General features: G+C 37.2%; 1 protein-coding gene across 4 annotated transcripts in view; it reads left to right on the plus strand.

The window, feature by feature from the left end:
• Nucleotides 1-25,465, plus strand: part of LOC112054137 (proton channel OtopLc-like) — a 107,419-nt gene that overhangs the window by 65,740 nt on the left and 16,214 nt on the right. For all 4 annotated transcript variants that reach the window (XM_052882002.1, XM_052882003.1, XM_052882001.1 and 1 more), the window contains 3 exons: nucleotides 18,301-18,418; nucleotides 19,470-19,578; nucleotides 24,348-24,527. In XM_052882002.1, coding sequence (XP_052737962.1) covers nucleotides 18,301-18,418; nucleotides 19,470-19,578; nucleotides 24,348-24,527 — 407 coding nt within the window. The remainder of the gene's footprint in view (nucleotides 1-18,300; nucleotides 18,419-19,469; nucleotides 19,579-24,347; nucleotides 24,528-25,465) is intronic.

Raw genomic sequence — 25,465 nt, forward strand, 5'->3', positions numbered from 1 at the left:
TAAAAAATTTCAATTTGATGATCGTTTTTATATAGGTACAAGCTGACCTGCCAAGTGTTGTTTTGCCTTTTGGAGTGGACCCTACGACTAAGGGGTACGAAAAATAGCAATCTATTCTTAAACCTACCGAATAAACATTAAAAACTTCACGAGACCGATTGTCAAGCCATTTCGGAGGATGTACATGATATGATCACTGTGATACGAGAATCTATATGTATAACACGCGAACCATATAATCGCGTCATTTAAATGGTCTACTTTAGGATCAGGTGTCTCAATAAAGGCGAATAGATGCGAGTTTTATTAACGGTGAACATGTTAGAATTCTGTCAATATCACTATCAGATGTCAATGATAGCAACCGGGACCGACTACTTCCGAGCGCCTACTAAGACCGGGAGCGTCTTCTCCAATGCACGGGAGTGCAATACTACCAACTTACTAACTCAGGGCCGCTCCCACTAAGATTTTCTTGGAAGAGGACGTCTGCGTCTCCGTTTGCGAGGAATTCTGATTTTTTCTCTCTTCCAATCTGATCTCGAGTCAAACTTTGCTTTATAATTTCCGTTTATCCGTTTCCGTCCAGTAAATCCAAAGATCAGCGCTGACTGACATATACCATGCATTTGTCGTTTACTAAAATGGGTTTGGACGCAGAACGATTTACCTAATGTGAACCAACAGATTATCTACTCGATAGAGTTCATTGTAGACTGAATGTCTAGCCCTTGTCTAGCCGTATTTAATGAACCTTTAAACAGACTAGAAATAATGACAATTAAAAAAAAAATCTGCAGTGTTTGTTTTGAAATTCCCGTACAACCGTTCCCGTCTAGTCAATCCAAGGATCAGTGCTAACTGACAGATAGACCATTTCGGATGCAGAACGATTTACCTAATGTGAACCAAAAGAAAAGACTATCTACTCGATAGAGTTCATTGTGGACTGAATGTCTAGCCCTCGTCTAGCCGTATCTAATGATTTCTGAGAATTTTTTGATAAGTTTCACAACTTTTACTAATATTTATCTTCCCAAACTTACAAGATTGCCTAGAAGAGATCAATATGAAGCAATAAGGCCGCCCTTTTGTATCCTACTTCTTTCTTGTTTGTTTCCTTGTTTCGTGGTGTGAAAATGAAGTGTATAAATAAATAAATGAAGTTTACCGCCTTTTGAACTCAAAAGACGGCAAAAGGATGTAAAATGAAAGTAAGAACTCAGTCTTGAAAGTAGGTATGTATATTTTATAGAGCTACAAGCAAGAGAAGCACTTTGTTCAATCTGCATAATTTGGTGCTACGCTTGCAACTATAAAATGTGTGCTATATAAATGAAATATAACCGCTCTATCAAACGCTACCTACCCTCATAAACCGACTCGTTTGAACGTACCTCACCATAACATCTTTCCTACATTTATATGATCCGAGTCTCCCAGTCACATGTAATTTTGGTAATGCTGCTTTGGTATTAGCAATAAATACTCGTATCATCTCGCCGGAATTGGGCAAGCCTTTTACAATTTGCCTTATCATTTTTATTGCATGTTCTTTTATTTATGTGGTTGTTGACTGTGACAGCCATAGTTAGTCGTCAGAAATTTTGAAGATATGTGTAATCAAATCTTACGTAACGAAATTTAAGAAAAAAATCATGCCTATGGTAATATTAGATATTTTTAGAAAATGAAAAAAAGGAGAACAATAAAGTATACAAAAAATATAATAGTATCTTTTTTTCGTATAAGTTACTTAAAAGGGGATAGTGAATTTAGTAATAATACCTAGCTATTTAGAGATTCTAGGTTATCTATCCTTATTTATTGCATACGTAGGATTACTGTTAAGTCTTAATTTTCCGTCAGAGTAGAAAAGTATGATAATAATATCATAGATTTCCATTCGAACGGAAATTGAAAAAAATAATATAATGGCTTAGTGATGTGTTAATGGGTGTAAATATAATATAAATAAATACTGGTTCTCTTCGTGAATTTTATTTTAATTTTATAAAAGACCAAACAACAATATGTATAATGTATGCGCACACAGTCCGTGCGAGTCAATTTCGAAGTGTCCGCGCGTCGGTCGCTGGCACGACGGGCCGGCGCGGAATCCCCGCGCACCGCAACCCGCTTAGTCGTCCGCTTGGACAGGCTGATATAATTTGTTTTTCGTGTGGATAAGTTTAGTTATATTAATTATGCGACTGTATAATTTTAAATAAAAATATAGGTATAGTTAACACATTAACGGTTAAAAAGCAACGACGAATCGAATTTTTAAAAGTATTACTTTTCAAGGAATTGAAACCCGAAATTCAAATCGGATCAATATTTTTTGAGAAAATCACAATTTACAGCTTATAAAAATATAATAAGTACCTAAAATCTATATATCTATAAATCGGGATCGGCATACTCCTTTACCGGATAAACAAAAAATACCCAAAATACTCCAATGTAGTTACCTACATAATTTTGTTTACTCAAATTTATATCTCTAACAATATCATTTTTCATTCTAGTGAAATTCAATTACCCATGGGCGAAAATGCATTATCGACACGTAGCGAAATATAGCAGTAGGTATTTGAATTTTCACAGGCAAGGGAAATTGCATTTCCTCGTGACGTTACATTGCTGAAAGCGTATCACAACTACGACAATGTACGCGAGTGCGTGAAAATTAGTTATAGAGTATAGACCGAGAGCATATTGTAATAGCCAGACCTATCTCATTTTAGGCTGAAAGTTTCAATGAATGAATGAATGGATGGATAAATGAATGAATTATTGAATGAATGAAAGTTTGGAAAGTGGCAGTTTTAAAGATCCATAATCTCAATTATCGAACTGTACAATGTAATTTTTTCATATTTTTACGGGATATCGGGACGCAGATTCGTGTCTTCAGTCGGAGAAAGAAACCTTTCCCTTAAAATTCTCTTTAAAAAATCTTCTAAGTAACTATCAAACGGGGGCTTAAGTTCTCATATTATGCCCAGGAAAATATTAAAAAAAAATTGGTCTATACTTGTATGACTGAGGGTCCGGACTCTTGAAACCAAATCTTCCAAAGTCCTTAATTGACTATTGTATTTATCTAGGGTAGGACGTCGCATGGGACTTTCAGCCTTCGTAAAAAGAAATATGAGTATCTCTGGCTTCTCGTGCTCTCAGGCTAATTCTATGTACCTACTTTAAAGATGAGCCTATTCCTGTAACAATAAAACTCTGCCAACGCAAAAATGTAATAGCTATCCTTATAAAGCGCGAGTTCCACGCCCGTAATGTAAGGCTTAATGGGAATCCTCTGTTTATATGAGACGCATAATTACTGGGACTGATTAAAACTTTGTCCCAAATAGAGCAATGGAGAAATTCTTTAGAAAATGAGTTGAGCAATTTGTAAATGAGTGCTAGTGAGACTTGTTGAGTAAAAACTGAAAAGCCGAAAAACGAGTCAGTAAGTATATCTGTAAATACTGTATGCTAAAAATATACTGGAAGTGGGAAGAAACTCCATTAAAATTGGAGTAAGAACTTTAGCAGAGATTGGAAGTGTTAGTGTGTGTATAAAACAAATAATCAATACTGCAACTGAGTAAAGTTATATTCGAGTTGGAGAAAGAACTTTAAGAGTCCGTCATACTTTATTTTTATGATGACGTCATTGATATAGTCAGAAAAGTATGACGTCACTTCAATTTTCTTCCTTAGATAAATATTATGACTCATAACTTTTACTCCGAAAATAGGTTACGATTAGAATAAAATTCAGATTTATTTGTTAGCACAACACATAACTGCAGAATAACTCACTCACTGCTTCGCATGCAGTGAGAGGGGTTTGTACGCCACGCTGGCATGCGGTTGCGGATTAGCAGACTTAACACTCGTAGAGAATTAAAAAAAATCCAAGTGGACAGGTTTCCTCACGATGTTTTTCCTTCACCGTTTGAGACACGTGATAATTAATTTCTCAAAAGGCTTGCCTTGCTTGCTTCACTAGGCTATCACGGCTCTTTAATATTATATCTACTTTGTTGATATTGTATCTTATAGTATATATGCTATAGTAAGTAATATAATATCTTAACAAGACGGTAAACGTTCTCAAGCGCTAGTTCTGTTGATTTCGACGTAATATATTCTAATCCAATTAAAGCTCTGTCATATCGCAAAGGGCACACGGCTCAAAGGTTTATGGGGATAATTGGCGGAGAACATTTCAATGTCTGTCTATACATATAGTTAACATGGTATACATTGCTGTGTTGTCCTCTATATAAGTTGTACTAGTACAAGATCCGGCATAAGAAATATATACTCTCATCTGCTCATATTTGGCGGCCGCGTGGCGCAGTGGGTAGTGACCCTGCTTTCTGCATCCACGGCCGTGGGTTCGATTCCCACAACTGGAAAATATTCGTGTGATGAACATGGGTTTTTTCCAGTGTCTGTGTGTATTTATACATTATGTAAGTATTTATATGTAGTATATAAATGTATATGAATATTATAATATCAACTATCTTAGTACCCATAACACACGCTGCTCTGTATGCTTACTTTGGGGCTAGATAGTGATGTGTATTGTTTAAGTATATTTATTTATTTATTATCTGTTATTTGTTCGGGGTAAGAAATAAATGATAGAAAATATTCACACATAACAAAGTTAAGTTGGGGCCGGATAATTGATTTAAATTGATTGGATTTAAATGATTGATTTTCAGTTATTTTTTATATTTAATCTTGTTCCCTAGTAGCTTAATAAAATTTCGTAGTCTAGTTAAAATAATATACCCAACAGAATTGAAAACGTAAAGGTTGCCTGCTTTTACCACTAATATGTGGGGTTTCCAGATATAACAGTTGAGTAAATATGTCAAATAAAAGCTTATTTTATGCTTAATTTAACTGTATTAATTTGCCTTTGATCTAGTTGATGGTTTCTTAGATTTTGTATGTAAAATGTGTCTGACTTTGATTTAGTTAGGAAACCTGTTTGCAATGTGTCACTGTGGCTTTGTATGCAATGTATCATTGTATTATCTATTATTTATTTCTTATTACTAACAAATAACAGATGAGGGTAGATATTTCTAAGGTCGGATCTTAGGCTATAACTACATGAAAAAATTCGTGGCAGGTGTTTTGCACGCGATGTTAATGACATTTTACAACTAAGAGATTGGATATATTTTTTGCTAAACCTCGAAAAGATTTGAATACTTTGCTGGTTTCACCACCTTCATAAGTATTTGATAGCTTATTCACAAATTTTGTCTCTGTCATTTGAAAGATAAAAATGGGCTAACTTGTTGTGAGGATGAAAGTCCAGACCATTTTCGGTTTCTACATGACATCGTATCGCAATGTTAATTCGCTAGGCGGCACGTCTTTGCCAGAAGACGCTAACTAGCCACAGCCGAAGCCTGCCAGACCTGGACCAATAAAGAAAGCTTCAATCAACCCAGCCGGGGATCGAACCCAGGACCTCCGTCTTGCAAATCCACCGGGTATACCACTACCCCACGGTGGTCGTCAAAAACTTAACGCTGTCCTTAATAATATTTTAAAAGGAAAGAGTTTTAATAAAATAAAACACCTGATTAACAGGTAAACTCTTTAACAATAAACATCTCATACTAACTGTTTACTTAACCCGTTCGTCTGATTTTATTCCGAGTGCGCGGAAAATTTATAGTTCTCCTCAAACATTTGAATACCGAAATACCCGGCTTTATTTGCATTGAATTCGTTATTTTGCCGAAATACAAGAATAGTATGACGATCTTTGTTCTTTTACGAGTGGTTGGTAAGTGCTTGGGAAAAGTTCGAATTCCTCTTTTGTTAAAAAAGGCTTTCCTGAGTTCCTTGTCAATAAAAGTCTCTCGAGGAGATAACAATACAACGTACACTCTTAAAGAGGATTTGCAAACAATTTTCAGGCCCGTATATTTATCTCAGGTCAAAAATAGGACGTGCGTAAAACTGGGACTTCGTCATCTCGGACATACCTTCCAACTGCGTAGCTATATAGATCTTTGGATGTTACAATAGCTGTGGGGAGCCAATAACACACCGTTGCCATGACAACGAGGCATACGAGAGGGGCCCCGTTCCCAGAGGGAGCGTTAAGGGTTTCCAGAAACCAGCCAAAAAGATACCCCAAGTTTGAAATGTTTTTGAATAATACTTTTACAAGGAGATTGTGTGAGATAATAGGAAGGGGTCTATAGTTTCTGGTCGCGTTTTATTTAGTGCCTCTTGGTACGTCGTCCTTGATAGGTTATGGTACCATGCTTTGTGTTTTAGAGGAGACTTTGGCGAGCTAGTTTGCATAGTTAATTTTATATTAAGTCAACTTACTACCTAAGGCTGAATTATTATAAAGGTATACTTGTATGTATCAATACATGGGACTTTCAATTTTTAAAACTATTTCGCCTAAGATTTGGTTGGTATGCTTTCTTAAATGTATATGTTTAAGTTAAAGTTAGTTTTTTTGACACATTCGATTTTAAACTATAAATCGGTTAAACGTATTTTTTTTTCCAAAACTAACTAGGTAACTATTTGGAGGGGAATGGTAGTATTTAAAAAGATATGGCAAATACCCTTAAATTAAAAAAAAAATAACAAAAGCTTAGAAATCTTAATACCAAGGTAGTTAAAGACTAAATTGGAGTGTTTCACAACAAGTTATGGAGACCAGTGTCACCGACAGATACTCGAGCGCAATATGCAGCGTGCAATAAAGTAGGAAATAAGTAGTCTGAGAGGGATATGACGTCACTCGACTCTCTCGTGTTGGCTCGCGCTATCTCTAGATGGCGCACCTTGCTTCATAGAGACTTGCGATAAGGCGCTCATCGCACGGTCGGCTTCAGTTCAGTATGCCCGTGGCGTTTGATCCGTCCACATCTCTTGTTGTGTAATTCTTTATGGATTACTTTGAGTTAGGCAGGGGGAATCTATGTCTGTTGTAAACTCTGATTGATTTTGGTTAAAGTCTGATTTGATTTGTTAATTAAGTTATCCTGACAATTTTTGAGTATGTAGAGTATGTCGTGATATTTATGGGACACTTTGTATATAATATTTATTTGTAATCCATAAACTAGACTGAGTAAAGCAACAGGCTTAATGTCATGACTGGGTCCAATCTGTCTATAACTTCACAATATTCTTTAACTTCACACAGACAAAGGATGGGTGAAGCTACATAAAAGTTTGCTAGCTTGCTTAATAATACAACGTTTACGTCTAATGTACGAGAATCTTATTTTATTAGATCTACTTCACCAGTAGGTATATCCAGAGGGCCTAGTGGCAGTTTTGTTACTGTGACGATCGCGAATTTCTAAGGAATTGAAACAGCGCCATCTAGTGACACTACTGCATAACTGTTTCAATTCCATATAAATTCACGTAATAACGCGATAGTGACAGTATGAAAATATATTTGACGGCCTCCGACCCCCGGCTGGGCAGACTAAGATTTTCTGGCCAGGTCTGGCTGGTGGGAGGCTTCGGCCGTGGCTAGTTACCACCTTACCGGCAAAGACGTACCGCCAAGCGATTTAGCGTTCCGGTACGATGCCGTGTAGAAACCGAAAGGGATGTGGATTTTCATCCTCCTCCTAACAAGTTAGCCCGCTTCCATCTTCCATCATCACTTAACATCAGGTGAGATTGTAGTCAAGGGCTAACTTGTAAAGAGTAAAAAAAAAATATTGAAAACTCCCACTAGGCACACAGAAGAGAATAAAATATCACATGACATAGAACATTGACCAAATAAGTCCTTAACATCAACCCTTTCGTCACGCCCGCCGCCCCATGGGGCATCGTTCTGACTCTTAATATTTCATATCCGCACTATACCGATGAGCGCTGAACAACATATTGTTCCCTACATTTTTTACACCCCAAGTTTTTCATGAAAGCAGTAAATGTTACGTATTCACAGAAACGGAACTCTGTTCTTATTATTGTTTAGTTTTAGATTTTCTTTTTCCATAATTTATTATTACATCATAAATTAACACAAAAAGTCCTTTTTCAAAACATTAACAGTTATAGTGCAAATAAACCCACTTGGACTAATTTATCATTGCTATTTTTTTCCATCTTTACTGAAAAGCTAAAGAGTTTGTTTGCTTGCTTTAACGGACTAATCTCAGGAACTACTGGTCCGATTTGAATGATTCTTTCTGTGTGATTATTTATCGAGGAAGGCTATAGGCTATAAGCTATATTATCACCGTATTCCTACGGAAATGGGTACCATGCGGGTGAAACCGCGCGCCATCAGCTAGTTAGGCATAATTTTACTCGAGCCTATTTAAGAGTATTTTCAAGAAAACGCCTACCTAATGAATTGCTGAAAAAAATCAATTGTACTTTAATGTACTTAAATGTAATAAAACCGTAATAGCTCAACAGTAAGTGCGGCTTGACTCATCACCGAGGGGTGTTGGTTCGATTCCCGCCCCGTTGGTCTATTGTCGTACCCACTCGTAACACAGTCTTTCCCGACCAGTTGGAGGGGAACGGGAAAAATATGCCAAATATTCATTTAAAACCCACTCATTTAAACTCCGCGTGACCTTGATGTGTTTTGAGTTTGACATTTAAAATAAAAACGCTAACCATAGACCATACCTAAAATGTTTTTTTTCTTCACGCTGTAAATTTTAACTTGATAATTGTCTATAAGAGTTAAGACTGCTAAGTGCTAATGTCAGATACTAAGAAACAGAGTATCCGATTCAAAAATTCTTTACATCATTATTTACGAATATACCGTTGATGATATTCATGGGTACATACATAGGTATTCGTTAGGAACTTCTGAAGCGTGATACAGGATGACAAAGCGCCATCTGTTGGCAGTTTTACTTATTAACACAAAAAGTCCTTTTTCAAAACATTAACAGTTATAGTGCAAATAAACCCACTTGGACTAATTTATCATTGCTATTTTTTTTCCATCTTTACTGAAAAGCTAAAGAGTTTGTTTGCTTGCTTTAACGGACTAATCTCAGGAACTACTGGTCCGATTTGAATGATTCTTTCTGTGTGATTATTTATCGAGGAAGGCTATAGGCTATAAGCTATATTATCACCGTATTCCTACGAAAATGGATACAACGCGGGTGAAACCGCGCGGCATCACCTAGTTAGGCATAATTTTACTCGAACCTATCTACGAGTATTTTCAAGAAAACGCCTTCCTAATTAATTGCTGAAAAAAATTAATTGTACTTTAATGTAATAAAAAGCCGTAATAGCTCAACAGTAAGTGCGGCTGGACTTATCACCGAGGGGTGTTGGTTCGATCCCCGCCCCGTTGGTCTATTGTCGTACCCACTCGTAACACAGTCTTTCCCGACCAGTTGGAGGGGAACGGGAAAAAATATGCCAAATATTCATTTAAAACCCACCTCCGCGTGACCTTGATGTGTTTTGAGTTTGACATTTAAAATAAAAACGCTAACCATCTATGGTTAGCGTTTTTAAAACATTTTAGGTATGGTCTACCATACCTAAAATGTTTTTTCTCTTCACGCTGTAAATGAAATGAGCGCTTTGACAATCTTCATAGTTCATTCTTCTCTTCGTCATCCTGCCGTAATATTTGATTACATTTACAACTTACATTACAAGCATTTCAATTGTAAATTATTAACTTGATAATTGTTATAGACTGCTAAGTGCTAAATGTCAGATACTAAGAAACAGAGTATCCGATTCAAAAATTCTTTACACTATTATTTACCTATATACCGTTGATGATATTCATGGGTACATACATAGGTATTCGTTAGGAACTTCTGAAGCGTGATACAGGATGACAAAGCGCCATCTGTTGGCAGTTTTACTTATTAACACAAAAAGTCCTTTTTGAAAATATTAACAGTTATAGTGCAAACAAACCCACTTGGACTAATTTATCATTGCTATTTTTTTCCATCTCTACTAAAAAGCTGAAGAGTTTGTTTGCTTGCTTTAACGTGCTAATCTCAGGAACTACTGGTCCGATTTGAATGATTCTTTCAGTGTGATTATTTATCGAGGAAACCTATAGGCTATAGGCTATATTATCCCCGTATTCCTACGGAAATGGATACCACGCGGGTGAAACCGCGCGGCATCAGCTAGTTAGGCATAATTTTACTCGAGCCTATTTAAGAGTATTTTCAAGAAAACGCCTACCTAATGAATTGCTGAAAAAAATTTTTTGTACTTTAATGTAATAAAAACCGTAATAGCTCAACAGTAAGTGCGGCTTGACTCATCACCGAGGGGTGTTGGTTCGATCCCCGCCCCGTTGGTCTATTGTCGTACCCACTCGTAACACAGTCTTTCCCGACTAGTTGAAGGGGAACGGGAAAAAATATGCCAAATATTCATTTAAAACCCACCTCCGCGTGACCTTGATGTGTTTTGAGTTTGACATTTAAAATAAAAACGCTAACCATAGACCATACCTAAAATGTTTTTTCTCTTCACGCTGTAAATGAGCGCTTTGACAATCTTCATAGTTCATTCTTCTCTTCGTCATCCTGCCGTAATATTTGATTACATTTACAACTTACATTACAAGCATTTCAATTGTAAATTATTAACTTGATAATTGTTATAGACTGCTAAGTGCTAAATGTCAGATACTAAGAAACAGAGTATCCGATTCAAAAATTCTTTACATCATTATTTACGAATATACCGTTGATGATATTCATGGGTACATACATAGGTATTCGTTAGGAACTTCTGAAGCGTGATACAGGATGACAAAGCGCCATCTGTTGGCAGTTTTATTTATTAACACAAAAAGTCCTTTTTGAAAACATTAACAGTTATAGTGCAAACAAACCCACTTGGACTAATTTATCATTGCTATTTTTTTCCATCTCTACTAAAAAGCTGAAGAGTTAGATTGCTCGCTTTAACGTGCTAATCTCAGGAACTACTGGTCCGATTTCAATGATTCTTTTAGTGTGATTATTTATCGAGGAAACCTATACCTATATTATCCCGATATTTCTACGAAAATGGATACAACGCGGGTGAAACCGCGCGGCATCACCTAGTTAGGCACAATTGTACTCGAGCCTATCTACGAGTATTTTCAACAAAACGCCTACCTAATTAATTGCTGAAAAAAATAAATTGTACTTTAATGTAATAAAAAGCCGTAATAGCTCAACAGTAAGTGCGGCTGGACTTATCACCGAGGGGTGTTGGTTCGATCCCCGCCCCGTTGGTCTATTGTCGTACCCACTCGTAACACAGTCTTTCCCGACCAGTTGGAGGGGAACGGGAAAAAATATGCCAAATATTAATTTAAAACCCACCTCCGCGTGACCTTGACACTTTGACGTTTTGAGTTTGACATTTAAAATAAAAACGCTAACCATAGACCATACCTAAAATGTTTTTTCTCTTCACGCTGTAAATGAAATAGGCGCTTTGACAATCTTCATAGTTCATCATTCTTCTCTTCGTCATCCTGCCGTAATATTTGATTACTAGAGGTGAGGCGTATATACTGGAGCAGGTCTTAACACTAGGTTTGTTGGAAGACGTATGGCGTACGAGTACGGAGCAGGGACATAAACACGTATTAAGCGTATTTAGAAGTACCGAGTACCGAGGAGCGCAAGACGTCAACAGAGTGCGAGTCCAATACTCGCAAATACTCTAACGGTCCAACCAATGCGGGACGTGTTCAGAGACGCGTTCGATTAGTAATGTGTGAGTGAGAGACTTCTATCAATGCCGAAAGAAAATAAACTTTGTTGTCTAGACATAAGACCGGTTTTTCAACGCAATAAACACTTCATACTCCAACAGTCAAAAAATCGCGAGACGCGTTCCCGGACGCGTTCGTTTAAGAATGTGTGAGTGACGTCCCATTGCCGATGAAAAATTGTCTTTACCTTATCAAACATAAGACCGAATTTTTAAAGCAGTATACCTCTTAATACTCCAAACATCGTACTGAAGCATGCGTGAGTGAGTCCCTGATTTTAATCCTTATTTTAAAAACATAGTGTGATCATTTATTGTTTTAGTATGAATATTTATCCGCTAAAGTAACAAGTTAATGTAACCCGACAGTATCATGAGGTAATATTAAAAGAAATAACTAAATAATAAAATTAAATTGAAATTTTGAAATTAATGACTGAAATATTTTTTTTTGCAAATTTTTTTTTTTGTGGATTACAAAAACCAAAAATAGTTGAAGACACCAATTGAGAAAAACAAAATAAAAAAACAAAAGTGATTTTCTGTTACCCGGGATCGGACTCAGGACTCTTAGTTTATCGTACCTAGTGTACATACCACTAGTCCAAATGACTGTGTAGAACTCGGTTGAAATTAATGTACGCTTACTATCAGATAATATGATGTAAAATCGCTGGCCACTGAGTATTTAGGAGTACGTATCTATTCTATAGGTCCTAATGGCTCGTACTTCTAAATACTCGTGGAGCTAGTCTTTGGAGCGCGTCTCTCGGCGTACTCGTACTCGTAATACTCCGTACGCGTTTTAGCGAGTACGACTCACCTCTATTGATTACATTACATTTACAAGTTTGTAAATTTTTAACTTGATAATTGTTATAGACTGCTAAGTGCTAAATGTCAGATACTAAGAAACAAAGTATCCGATTCAAAAATTCTTTACATCATTATTTACGAATATACCGTTGATGATATTCATGGGTACATACATAGGTATTCGTTAGGAACTTCTGAAGCGTGATACAGGATGACAAAGCGCCATCTGTTGGCAGTTTTATTTATTAACACAAAAAGTCCTTTTTGAAAACATTAACAGTTATAGTGCAAACAAACCCACTTGGACTAATTTATCATTGCTATTTTTTTCCATCTTTACTGAAAAGCTGAAGAGTTTGTTTGCTTGCTTTAACGTGCTAATCTCAGGAACTACTGGTCCGATTTGAATGATTCTTTCAGTGTGATTATTTATCGAGGAAACCTATACCTATATTATCCCCATATTTCTACGAAAATGGATACAACGCGGGTGAAACCGCGCGGCATCACCTAGTTAGGCATAATTTTACTCGAGCCTATCTACGAGTATTTTCAACAAAACGCCTACCTAATTAATTGCTGAAAAAAATTAATTGTACTTTAATGTAATAAAAAGCCGTAATAGCTCAACAGTAAGTGCGGCTGGACTTATCACCGAGGGGTGTTGGTTCGATCCCCGCCCCGTTGGTCTATTGTCGTACCCACTCGTAACACAGTCTTTCCCGACCAGTTGGAGGGGAACGGGAAAAAATATGCCAAATATTAATTTAAAACCCACCTCCGCGTGACCTTGACACTTTGACGTTTTGAGTTTGACATTTAAAATAAAAACGCTAACCATAGACCATACCTAAAATGTTTTTTCTCTTCACGCTGTAAATGAAATAGGCGCTTTGACAATCTTCATAGTTCATCATTCTTCTCTTCGTCATCCTGCCGTAATATTTGATTACTAGAGGTGAGGCGTATATACTGGAGCAGGTCTTAACACTAGGTTTGTTGGAAGACGTATGGCGTACGAGTACGGAGCAGGGACATAAACACGTATTAAGCGTATTTAGAAGTACCGAGTACCGAGGAGCGCAAGACGTCAACAGAGTGCGAGTCCAATACTCGCAAATACTCTAACGGTCCAACCAATGCGGGACGTGTTCAGAGACGCGTTCGATTAGTAATGTGTGAGTGAGAGACTTCTATCAATGCCGAAAGAAAATAAACTTTGTTGTCTAGACATAAGACCGGTTTTTCAACGCAATAAACACTTCATACTCCAACAGTCAAAAAATCGCGAGACGCGTTCCCGGACGCGTTCGTTTAAGAATGTGTGAGTGACGTCCCATTGCCGATGAAAAATTGTCTTTACCTTATCAAACATAAGACCGAATTTTTAAAGCAGTATACCTCTTAATACTCCAAACATCGTACTGAAGCATGCGTGAGTGAGTCCCTGATTTTAATCCTTATTTTAAAAACATAGTGTGATCATTTATTGTTTTAGTATGAATATTTATCCGCTAAAGTAACAAGTTAATGTAACCCGACAGTATCATGAGGTAATATTAAAAGAAATAACTAAATAATAAAATTAAATTGAAATTTTGAAATTAATGACTGAAATATTTTTTTTTGCAAATTTTTTTTTTTGTGGATTACAAAAACCAAAAATAGTTGAAGACACCAATTGAGAAAAACAAAATAAAAAAACAAAAGTGATTTTCTGTTACCCGGGATCGGACTCAGGACTCTTAGTTTATCGTACCTAGTGTACATACCACTAGTCCAAATGACTGTGTAGAACTCGGTTGAAATTAATGTACGCTTACTATCAGATAATATGATGTAAAATCGCTGGCCACTGAGTATTTAGGAGTACGTATCTATTCTATAGGTCCTAATGGCTCGTACTTCTAAATACTCGTGGAGCTAGTCTTTGGAGCGCGTCTCTCGGCGTACTCGTACTCGTAATACTCCGTACGCGTTTTAGCGAGTACGACTCACCTCTATTGATTACATTACATTTACAAGTTTGTAAATTTTTAACTTGATAATTGTTATAGACTGCTAAGTGCTAAATGTCAGATACTAAGAAACAAAGTATCCGATTCAAAAATTCTTTACATCATTATTTACGAATATACCGTTGATGATATTCATGGGTACATACATAGGTATTCGTTAGGAACTTCTGAAGCGTGATACAGGATGACAAAGCGCCATCTGTTGGCAGTTTTATTTATTAACACAAAAAGTCCTTTTTGAAAACATTAACAGTTATAGTGCAAACAAACCCACTTGGACTAATTTATCATTGCTATTTTTTTCCATCTTTACTGAAAAGCTGAAGAGTTTGTTTGCTTGCTTTAACGTGCTAATCTCAGGAACTACTGGTCCGATTTGAATGATTCTTTCAGTGTGATTATTTATCGAGGAAACCTATACCTATATTATCCCCATATTTCTACGAAAATGGATACAACGCGGGTGAAACCGCGCGGCATCACCTAGTTAGGCATAATTTTACTCGAGCCTATCTACGAGTATTTTCAACAAAACGCCTACCTAATTAATTGCTGAAAAAAATTAATTGTACTTTAATGTAATAAAAAGCCGTAATAGCTCAACAGTAAGTGCGGCTGGACTTATCACCGAGGGGTGTTGGTTCGATCCCCGCCCCGTTGGTCTATTGTCGTACCCACTCGTAACACAGTCTTTCCCGACCAGTTGGAGGGGAACGGGAAAAAATATGCCAAATATTAATTTAAAACCCACCTCCGCGTGACCTTGACACTTTGACGTTTTGAGTTTGACATTTAAAATAAAAACGCTAACCATAGACCATACCTAAAATGTTTTTTCTCTTCACGCTGTAAATGAAATGAGCGCTTTGACAATCTTCATAGTTCATTCTTCTCTTCGTCATCCTGCCGTAATATTTGATTACATTTACAACTTACATTACAAGCATTTCAATTGTAAATTATTAACTTGATAATTGTTATAGACTGCTAAGTGCTAAATGTCAGATACTAAGAAACAGAGTATCCGATTCAAAAATTCTTTACACTATTATTTACCTATATACCGTTGATGATATTCATGGGTACATACATAGGTATTCGTTAGGAACTTCTGAAGCGTGATACAGGATGACAAAGCGCCATCTGTTGGCAGTTTTATTTATTAACACAAAAAGTCCTTTTTGAAAACATTAACAGTTATAGTGCAAACAAACCCACTTGGACTAATTTATCATTGCTATTTTTTTCCATCTTTACTGAAAAGCTGAAGAGTTTGTTTGCTTGCTTTAACGGACTAATCTCAGGAACTACTGGTCCGATTTGAATGATTCTTTCAGTGTGATTATTTATCGAGGAAACCTATAGGCTATATTATCCCCGTATTCCTACGAAAATGGATACCACGCGGGTGAAACCGCGCGGCATCACCTAGTTAGGCATAATTTTACTCGAGCCTATCTACGAGTATTTTCAACAAAACGCCTACCTAATTAATTGCTGAAAAAAATTAATTGTACTTTAATGTAATAAAAAGCCGTAATAGCTCAACAGTAAGTGCGGCTGGACTTATCACCGAGGGGTGTTGGTTCGATCCCTGCCCCGTTGGTCTATTTTTGTACCCGCTCCTAGCAGTCTTTCCCGACTAGTTGGAGGGGAACGGGAAAAAATATGCCAAATATTCTTTTAAAACCCCCCTCCGCGTGACCTCACTGACCTTGATGTGTTTTGACATTTAAAATAAAAAGTAAAAACACTAACCATAGAACCATACCTAAAATGTTTTTTTTCTTCACGCTGTAAATGAGCGCTTTGTGTTTTTAACATTTCCAAATTTCAGTTTGTAACTTGATAATTGTCTATACGAGTTAAGACTGCTAAGTGCTAATGTCAGATACTAAGAAACAGAGTATCCGATTCAAAAATTCATTAAATCATTATTTACGAATATACCGTTGATGATATTCATGGGTACATACATAGGTATTCGTTAGGAACTTCTGAAGCGTGATACAGGATGACAAAGCGCCATCTGTTGGCAGTTTACTTATCTGGTGATAATTTTCGAGGATTACGACTCTTATCTGTACATACGCTTATGTATTATAAACCTTTATTATCTTTACGTTTTGAATTAAAATAAATATAAATTAATATCTTAAATATAAATTAATATCAATGATTTTATATTAGGTAATAGATACGTTACGTGCCTATAAAATCACCACAAAAAATATTCCAAACTCAGACTCCACTCGGCACACATATGCACAATTTTGTATTTACTTCCATTACGTAATTATAGTTTTTACACTTCCTAGGTATTATATGGTATGGTAGATATATAATCCTATGGTATTCCTAGGTAGGCAAAATTTAGTAAGTAAAAATCTCAAATAGCTTTCGATGTTTTGTTTCTATTCGACTAAACTAAATGAATTAAGATAATTGGGCAACTTTATTAGCCTCAGTTTCGACGCCGTTGTGCCATATCGAATAGTATAAAATCACGGTTACATGCGAAAAATAAAAAGTAGCGTATGTGTTAATCCAGGTTATAATCTATCTAGAGCCACGCGAGGCACTCGTGGCTGCAATCGGTCAAGATTTATCTCTGTTAGGCGTCATAAAAGTCATGACGAATAATATCAAATCCCGGGGAAGCTGTAGCCTCCTTCTGTGAGATTGTTATATCACAGAAGGAGACGGCAGAAAGGTTATAAGAGATTAACTTGGAGTGTCGTCCTATCCGCCGTAGAAGAGCCGAACGAAGGCGGCTTGCTTACGACCGCCATTTGCTTCGTTGACGAGGACCTTCGGGTGATAGATACGGAAAATCTATCGCCCGCTGGACATAAATCCTCGAGTTGTTGACGTTTTGTAGTCTTCCCGAAGCGATCTCACAACAGCAGAGCTTGATTACGAGTGCCGCTGGCTGGGTTGCGGTAGTTTACGCAATGTTCCCGTGGCTCAGTCATCAGGCGGCGAGTCGGAACATCGTGGGGTTGAAGTCCGACGTATCCTTCTTGCCTCTCCGTGGCGAGAATGTATCCATGAAATCGCCATCCTTACGTTAAAAAATATGTTATAATCTATCTCCATTCTAAATTTTAGCTAATTCGGTTCAATAGTCGCGGCGTGAAATAGTAACAAACATTCAAATCTCGGAAAACCATAGATTTTTTTCGTGACAAAGAGTAGCCTATGTGTTAATCCAGGGTATTATCTATTTTTGGCCGACTTCTATAAAAGGAGGAGGTTCCCAATTCGAGTCTATGTTTTTTTTTGTATGTAGGTACTCGTATGTTACCCGATGACCGCTGACCGCCTCGACTCGAGTGGTTAGTATTCTTTGTAGGGATTTGTATGGGCATGCGCTCACTACATTAACTCCGTACCATCACCGGATCACCTCGCTCGCGAGGTGTCTACGAGCGGACTGCGAGTGGACCACTCGATGATAGCTCGCTGATGCACGTGCACACCTAGGGCCAAACGCTGATAGACTACTCGGAAAGTTGACCACGCGGCGTCCACCCGCGATCCGCCTATCGACGACAAGTGAACGCCTAGCGACGAAGCGGTCCCGGGTGGCTCTAATAAGCTACGACCTTAACCCTTTGATATGATTCGAAATAATTGGAGAACGAGTCATCGATGTGTTCTAATGTTACAAATGCTTTTCTGTTGACAGTGGCGATGCACTTGCGACGACTCTCTCCGCGTTGTACGGAAAGTTGCTTGTAGTGATGGGCGTCGCGTTTCCTATGGCCGAAGTCATTTCAACATACATTCCACCGTCTTTTTATGAGGTTTGTTTCTTTATTGCCTTTTAATATAGGTTCTATTTCCATAAAGTTATTATTGTTTATGTATATCTATACTAGCGGACCTGTTTTTATAAATGTTGGGGATACTATTGATTTTTTTTTACACAATTTAATAACGGATAGAAAGACAGACTTATCTTTGGAAGGTAGGTTTCAAGTTCTACCCTCGACCGTCCAAGTATAAAATGCAATTATTTGATATTTTCTATGGGTTATCAGCCTTCCTATAATGAAGTATGTGGTTCGCGTCAAATATTGTTTTTCACAAAAGCCAAGGGGATCATGGATTTCTCGTGAGAAAATGTAGCATGTGTTAATCCAGTGCTTTGATATGCAAGATAGGTATATCTAAATTTCAACTAAATCGGTTAGGCAGTTTTGGCATTGGCAAAAATAACAACAGCCACACTCTTAAGTATTCGCCTTTATATAATATTTGTGCAATTATTGTATACTTATCTATATATAAAAAAGTCAATGCTTTTTTTCGTTGTAATTTTATAACTCAAGAATGGGCTCACCTATCCAAACCAAATGGCTTTGTTTGTAACAAATGAATTCAATAAATGGCGGATCATTTTGTTAAAGGGGATTTTGCTGTTAAATTGAAACTTTTTTTAGAATTTTTCAAGCTCTTACGGGTACCCACTAAGGGTAGGGTAGGGGTAGGGTAGGGGTGGGGTAGGAGTAGGGTAATGTAGGGTGGGAATAGGGAAGAAGTGCACATAAGTCAAAGCGAAGCTCTACCGGGTCAGCTAGTTATAACATAGGTACCTAGATGCGACTCGTCGAAACTGAGGCGAACAAAGTCAATCAAAGGAAACACGCGGGGGAAACCGTCTGCTAGCTAAGTTATAGAAAGAACATTATAGAAAACTACTGATGCGACGGTTCGTGCGGTTCGTGTCGTACTGACTCGAGAATGTATTCGTTTTTGAATTTTGTATTTGGAGCGGCTATGACACCATTGTGTTTTGTATATAAATGATTAATCTGTGGTATTAGTGTGATAATTATGTTGTTTGTTTGTCAGGGTTTCTACCTGTACCTGTACATCGGCAGTATGGTGTTCCTACTGTACATGTACGCGGCTCTGATGCGAGACAGGGCGCGCTCTGCAGCTGACACGACCGTCGTTGCCAGTACGTTTTGTTTTTCCTTTGCTTTCGCCGGATTTCGCTTGTGTTTTTAAAGACCTTTCCTAAAGCTGACTTCTTTTTTATGTAGAAGATTAGTACGAGAACGTGGTGTTGGTAAAATGAGTGTTTATTTCGTGAGAAATACTTTAATATACAACTTACAAATTGCATCCTTAAATTTTTAATCTATTGACGGAGAGCCCGTGAGCCTAGACCTTCGTCATTCTATAAAAGCTGAAAGTTTGTCAGCTCATGCTCCTACCACAAGTAAGTATGGTAGCCAATTTTGAAGTTTGGACCGTAGTGGCTTCGGGAGGTAGCAGATTTTAAGGATCCAAAGCCAAAAGTCTGGAAAATGGGAATATCATTTCTCATGTTATGCCGATAAAAATATAAAAAAATATGATAGCAGATTTTAAGGATCCCTCGAGTATAAAACTCGAGGGATCCTTAAAATATGCTACCTCTCGAAGCCACTACGGTATGCGGTACGGATATTTTTTTATATTTTTATAGGCATAACATGAGAAATGATATCCCCATTTTCCAAACTTTTGGCTTCTTGGCAACACTCCGCTAGAGACCCAAGTTTCAAATTGAATAGTGTTTTTCAAAACATTCTCAACTGGCGCCGGTGTTTAATAATAAACGTTTCATTATCAGGTTAGTCTGTAATTTTCTAATCATGCTAAAAATAAACATGTCAGTGAACAAACTCGGAAGGCACTTCGTTAAGAGGGCAAACATGTCGGGCGAGTATTTACCATCTGTTTTAGCGAGAATCTGCTCAAGTTGTTTATTCATGAGATGAGAATGACTAAGCGGAGGATTATAATAGTAGGTTTGAAGGGCCGACAATCGGGGCGCCTCTTCTCGATGTAATGGGATTTATAAGATATCTAGTCACTGCTGAAATGTATACTAATATTATAAAGCTGAAGAGTTTGTTTGTTTCTTTGCTTGAACACACTAATCTCAGGAACTATTCAGTAACGATGTCTTGTATATCTCGCAAGTGCGATTTTCGAATTCACCTCTATCTTTCTCTGTCTACAATAGAAAGAGAAAGATAGATTCAAAGCTCGCATTTGCGAGTTATACAGAACGTCGTTACAGAATAGGCCTCCTGGTCCGATTTGAAAAATTTTTTCAGTGTTAGATAGTCCATTTATCGAGGAAGGTTATAGGCTATATATTATCACGTTAAACCAATAGGAGAGGAAAACCAATGAATGAGAGAATGTTACAAAATCGGGGATTTTTTTTCCATTTTTTAGCTTACGCTACTATATTTAGAAATCATGTATGACAGAATTGGTCTTGAAAGTCCGCGAAAGTTTCCTCGGAATTTGTGAAAAGCTGAATTCCACGTGGATGAAAACGCAGGCGTCCGCTAGTCTTGGCCATAAAACAACTTTCCACTACTCAAAATGCAAGCAGATTTACTTAAAATTTCTTACGAAAATATTTTTTTTTAACTCTGTATTTCACACCTAGCTCCAGGTCTAGAACCTAGAACCTCGTGTTCCGCAGCCACAAAGGCTAACCACTGTAGCAAAGAGGCAGCTAATCTAATGCTTAATAGAATTTTAAAAATACACAACTTATATTTAGCCTTAACAGGTAAACGCAGTTTTCATTTCTGAGCTTACTCGTTTTAATAATTACACCCTTAGCGTGCTTAACGCCCTTGATGTAAAGCTTAAGTACCTGTCGAGTGTCTACCGACGAGTTAAGTGAGATTAAAGTGATTCTCTACCTCAAAGAATCGAGGATTCTATAAAACTTATAACTTTCAATGCGGGTAGAACTTTGCCACTATCGCTTCTTACTTCTATTTGGAAAATAGTGAAGAGATGTGGAAATTATATTAAACTAAGTAAAATTACTTCGACCATTTATATCAACTTACTTAAACGGATTTAATTTGTCTCAGAGATAGATCATAGTCCGGAAAGGCTTCTTTTTATCTCGATGTTGCCGCGACAACTGACTCGTTAATACAGTGGTTAATTTACAGGGGCGTAGCTACCGCCGTGTCAGCCGTATCAATAATTTGGGGTCCCCAGACTAACGGGGTCCCTACGTGCGAAAGCAAAAATTAGTAAAGTGTAATCACTTCACTTCATCATAAACACTTAATCATAAAAAAAACTGTAGAATTTCACTACAGAAATGACAAAGTAAAAAAAAAACCGTTTTTTCCCTGGGTTAAACGTGCACCCAAAAGTTACAAATATCTTATGTAATAGGTTAAGTTACTGTCATATTTATTTTAAGCGAGCATTTTTTTTGTGAGAATTTGTTACCCTTTATTTGGGCCCCCCAATTAATTTTGATACAGGGGATTATGTGCTCAGAATCAGAACGAGAATGTGCATGAAACCCTAGGATTGAGTCCTGAGTGCCTTCTATGAAGTCTATTTAACACTGCGGATAAATTATTATTACTCGGTTGATAATGATGATGATGAATGAAACGCAAGTGAAACCTCTGGGTAAGGGGTAAAGCTAGTGTGAAAAAATAGCACTACACATTTGCATTTTATTTTGGGATCCTGTAAAGTTTCAATCCTTAAATAAAAGAAATCTTATTGTAAAAATTATGTAGGTACAAGAGCAAAATTAGACTTGTTGATGTGGATATATTTTCCAAGCGTGAAAAATTCCTATCCGATTTGTATTGCAAAAAGCTGTTTGCTAGAACAAAGGAAATGTCCTTTTTGTGTGATGCGTGATAAAGGATGTGTTTTCTTTATTTGTTATATGTATTGACTATTTGTGTACCTCTAGTGTGTGTATTTGTTTAATGTAAAATTTTACCTTAAATGAGGTTAAATGAGGTTCTACCTCGGAGGTCCATATCATATCATTATAGGAGAGATTAAAGAACTTATAAGTTCCATATTAATTATTATCTTATTATCCCACCACGCTGCTCCAATTCGGGTTGGTGGGCTTTTCTATCTGAATCTCGATCTCAAATGCGCATCTCTACTTAAGTTAAAGTTAAGTTGAGTTTGTGCACAGTGAGGAACTTAAATTAACTTCCTAATAACATATCATGCCCACGTGGAATGGTGGCAAGGCTGGCTGCATTTCCGCGCTGGACAGTCAGGCTGATCCTTAGCTCTTCTGTCACCAGTCGAGGCAACTAACCGCGGTGAAATGATTTAAAGGATTCTTGTTGGCACTGCGACTCCATGGCCCAAGGGTTTTCACGGCAAAAGGAAATATGTAACTCTCAGTCAGAGAGGCATACTTCTGCCACTTATCGGTTTCAGCTTTTTCTGCTGCGGCTCCCGGTCTTAATTCCGTCAATTTGTTTTAAAAAATGAAATAAAATCAAAGTGGAGATAAAGAAAATTCTCTGATAAGCTATTCAGAGAACTTTTGATAAGTCAGGGTGTGACTCAGCCAATCCACATTTATCCAGCGTGATCAACCTTTTCATTCAAATTTGCTTTTTTAAAATCTAAAACTCATTTGCCTTTATAAATAGAGAGAACTGTCTGCTAAATAAAGATTTTGAGGTTAGACGACATACATAATTTTCATGAATAAAATCATAACAAAGTTTTTATATTTTTATGATGTAGCACTGAAATTCGGAGTCCTTTAGCCAAACTTTTGAAATTTAAATGAGGTGGGAAAAAACTGTCTGAAACTACGAGTACATGTTGTCTATAGAGAACTTTCCGCCACAATTTAAATAACATTAGGTGACATTTTTTAGGACAGACTTATTAGTTTACAGTAACAAATCTATTTCTTTGGATTTCTCGTTTATTATTACATTTTACGAGTACATATCCATACAAAATGGCAACATGAAAATAATTTAAAAATATATGTATACAATATATCTATTAAATATAGTTTGACTTTCTTATAGCTTTCAGGCACATAATCAATCTTTGAAGCTTGTCAATACAACATTCTATGCCAATACATCATAGTATACATAAGAGATAAAAGGCCACGTCACACGGCGTATAATCTTTCCCAGTAGGTACCTAGTTTTCTTGAACATTTTCTTTATGCTTGTTGAAAAACCTTACCCATAGGATAGGGCCAAAAGATAACTTTTAGAAAACGCGTAGGTACTTATTAATCACATGTACTTGATAAAGAATATAACCGCCGCCCGAAATTTACACACACCCTACGAGTATTACGAGTATTGCCCCTGTATTGTGGTGATAAATTATAATTTCTTTATGTTAATGTAGTTTCTGTGGACTACCCACATTGTAGTGACTATAGTATATATAAATTTAAGTGGAACACGTAAATGGGAACTCATTCGAGTGACAGACAGTGACGGAGACAGACGTCTACATCTGTGTGCAAGTGTGACAACGGAGTAATATTATGGGACATACTCGTACTACATTAATAAATTAAGTGACTAAGACAACTTTTGGCAGACTCAGAAGTGATTACAAAAATAAGACAAGTAATGTCGGAGAAAGGTTAATTCATAACATTTGTCAGAACAACTTAATTAACAAATCAAACTGTAACCAAAATAAGACCCTAGAATGGCAGAGAATGACCTTGAGTGAAGTCACGCACTTGTGAACGTTGTGTGTAGGGTTAAAGGCGCCTTTGACTATCAACAAACTTCACTCAGGTCACTCTCCCCGCCTAAAGAATTACACAGCAAGAGATGTGGACGGCTCGAACGCCACGAGTACACTGAAGCCGTCCGTACCGCAGTCGTTGCAACGCAGCGATAACACAACTAAAAAATATTTGTATTGATACAGAATCGGATACGAGTTCGTCCCAATCGGAATCGGATTCGTGTTCGTCGCGCACGGAGCGTAGTACTACCACCGCGACTCACCTGCCGCCGCACCTGGCCGGCAAGCGACTGTCTTTGGGATTCGCGCTCACATCGCGCACTCACCACTACGGCAGCTTCTACTTGAGGATGGGTGCTGTTGGTAATATACCTTTGTTGTTAAAAGCTTTTACTTGTAAAGATTGTACACCACGACACACCTGCTTCCGCACCTGGCCGGTAAGCGACAGTCTTTGGGATTTGTGCTCACTCCGCGCACTCACCACTACGGCAGCTTCAATTTGAGAATGGGTGCTGTTGGTAATATACCTTTGTTGTTAAAAGCTTTTACTTTACTTGTAATGATTGTATACCGTGACGCACCTGCCACCGCAACTGGCCGGCAATAGGTTGTTTCTGGGATTCGCGTTTACTACCCGCACGCACTACTACGGCAGCTTCTACTTGAGGTTGGGTGCTGTTGATAAATACCACTTCCAGCTTCAAAATAACAAACAAAATTGCCTTCATTTCAATATTATGCCACACATCACAATATCTCCCAGGACAATACCCTACGAGTATGTTATATGAAATGTTATATGAAAATAGCCCAGCTCAGCATATTTCTACCATACTTCTATATTTTTACAAACCTTTAGCAGTGTACCTTTGTGTTTCCTGTATTTTCCTTTATTATACATATCTTGCAATGTTTGTTATATAGGTTTGTGAACCGCCGAAGTAAAATAAGAATTGTTTTATTTTTTAATAGAAAGCTGTTAGAAAAATGTTAATTATTACAGTTTAATATAAATTAGTAATTACCTTACATTTCTCTTAATCCGTGTAATCCGCAATTCAATTATTAATTTCAATTTCTCTATTGAGCTATTTGCTTGATTGATTCCGATTATTATCAGTTTATATAATCCACAATACAACCGTAAATTTCCCCTAACTCCCTTAAAATAATTGACGTTCAATGCGTACAGTGGATTCACCTGGATTTTGGTCGGGGAATCCTAAATCCTTTTGATAGCATATTCTATTGTGTCAGCGTCAAATACCTTTTTTATATCCAGCTTAGTTTATTTATTT

This window comes from Bicyclus anynana, chromosome 6 (genome assembly GCF_947172395.1).
Source record: "Bicyclus anynana chromosome 6, ilBicAnyn1.1, whole genome shotgun sequence".
Lineage (NCBI taxonomy): Eukaryota > Metazoa > Arthropoda > Insecta > Lepidoptera > Nymphalidae > Bicyclus > Bicyclus anynana.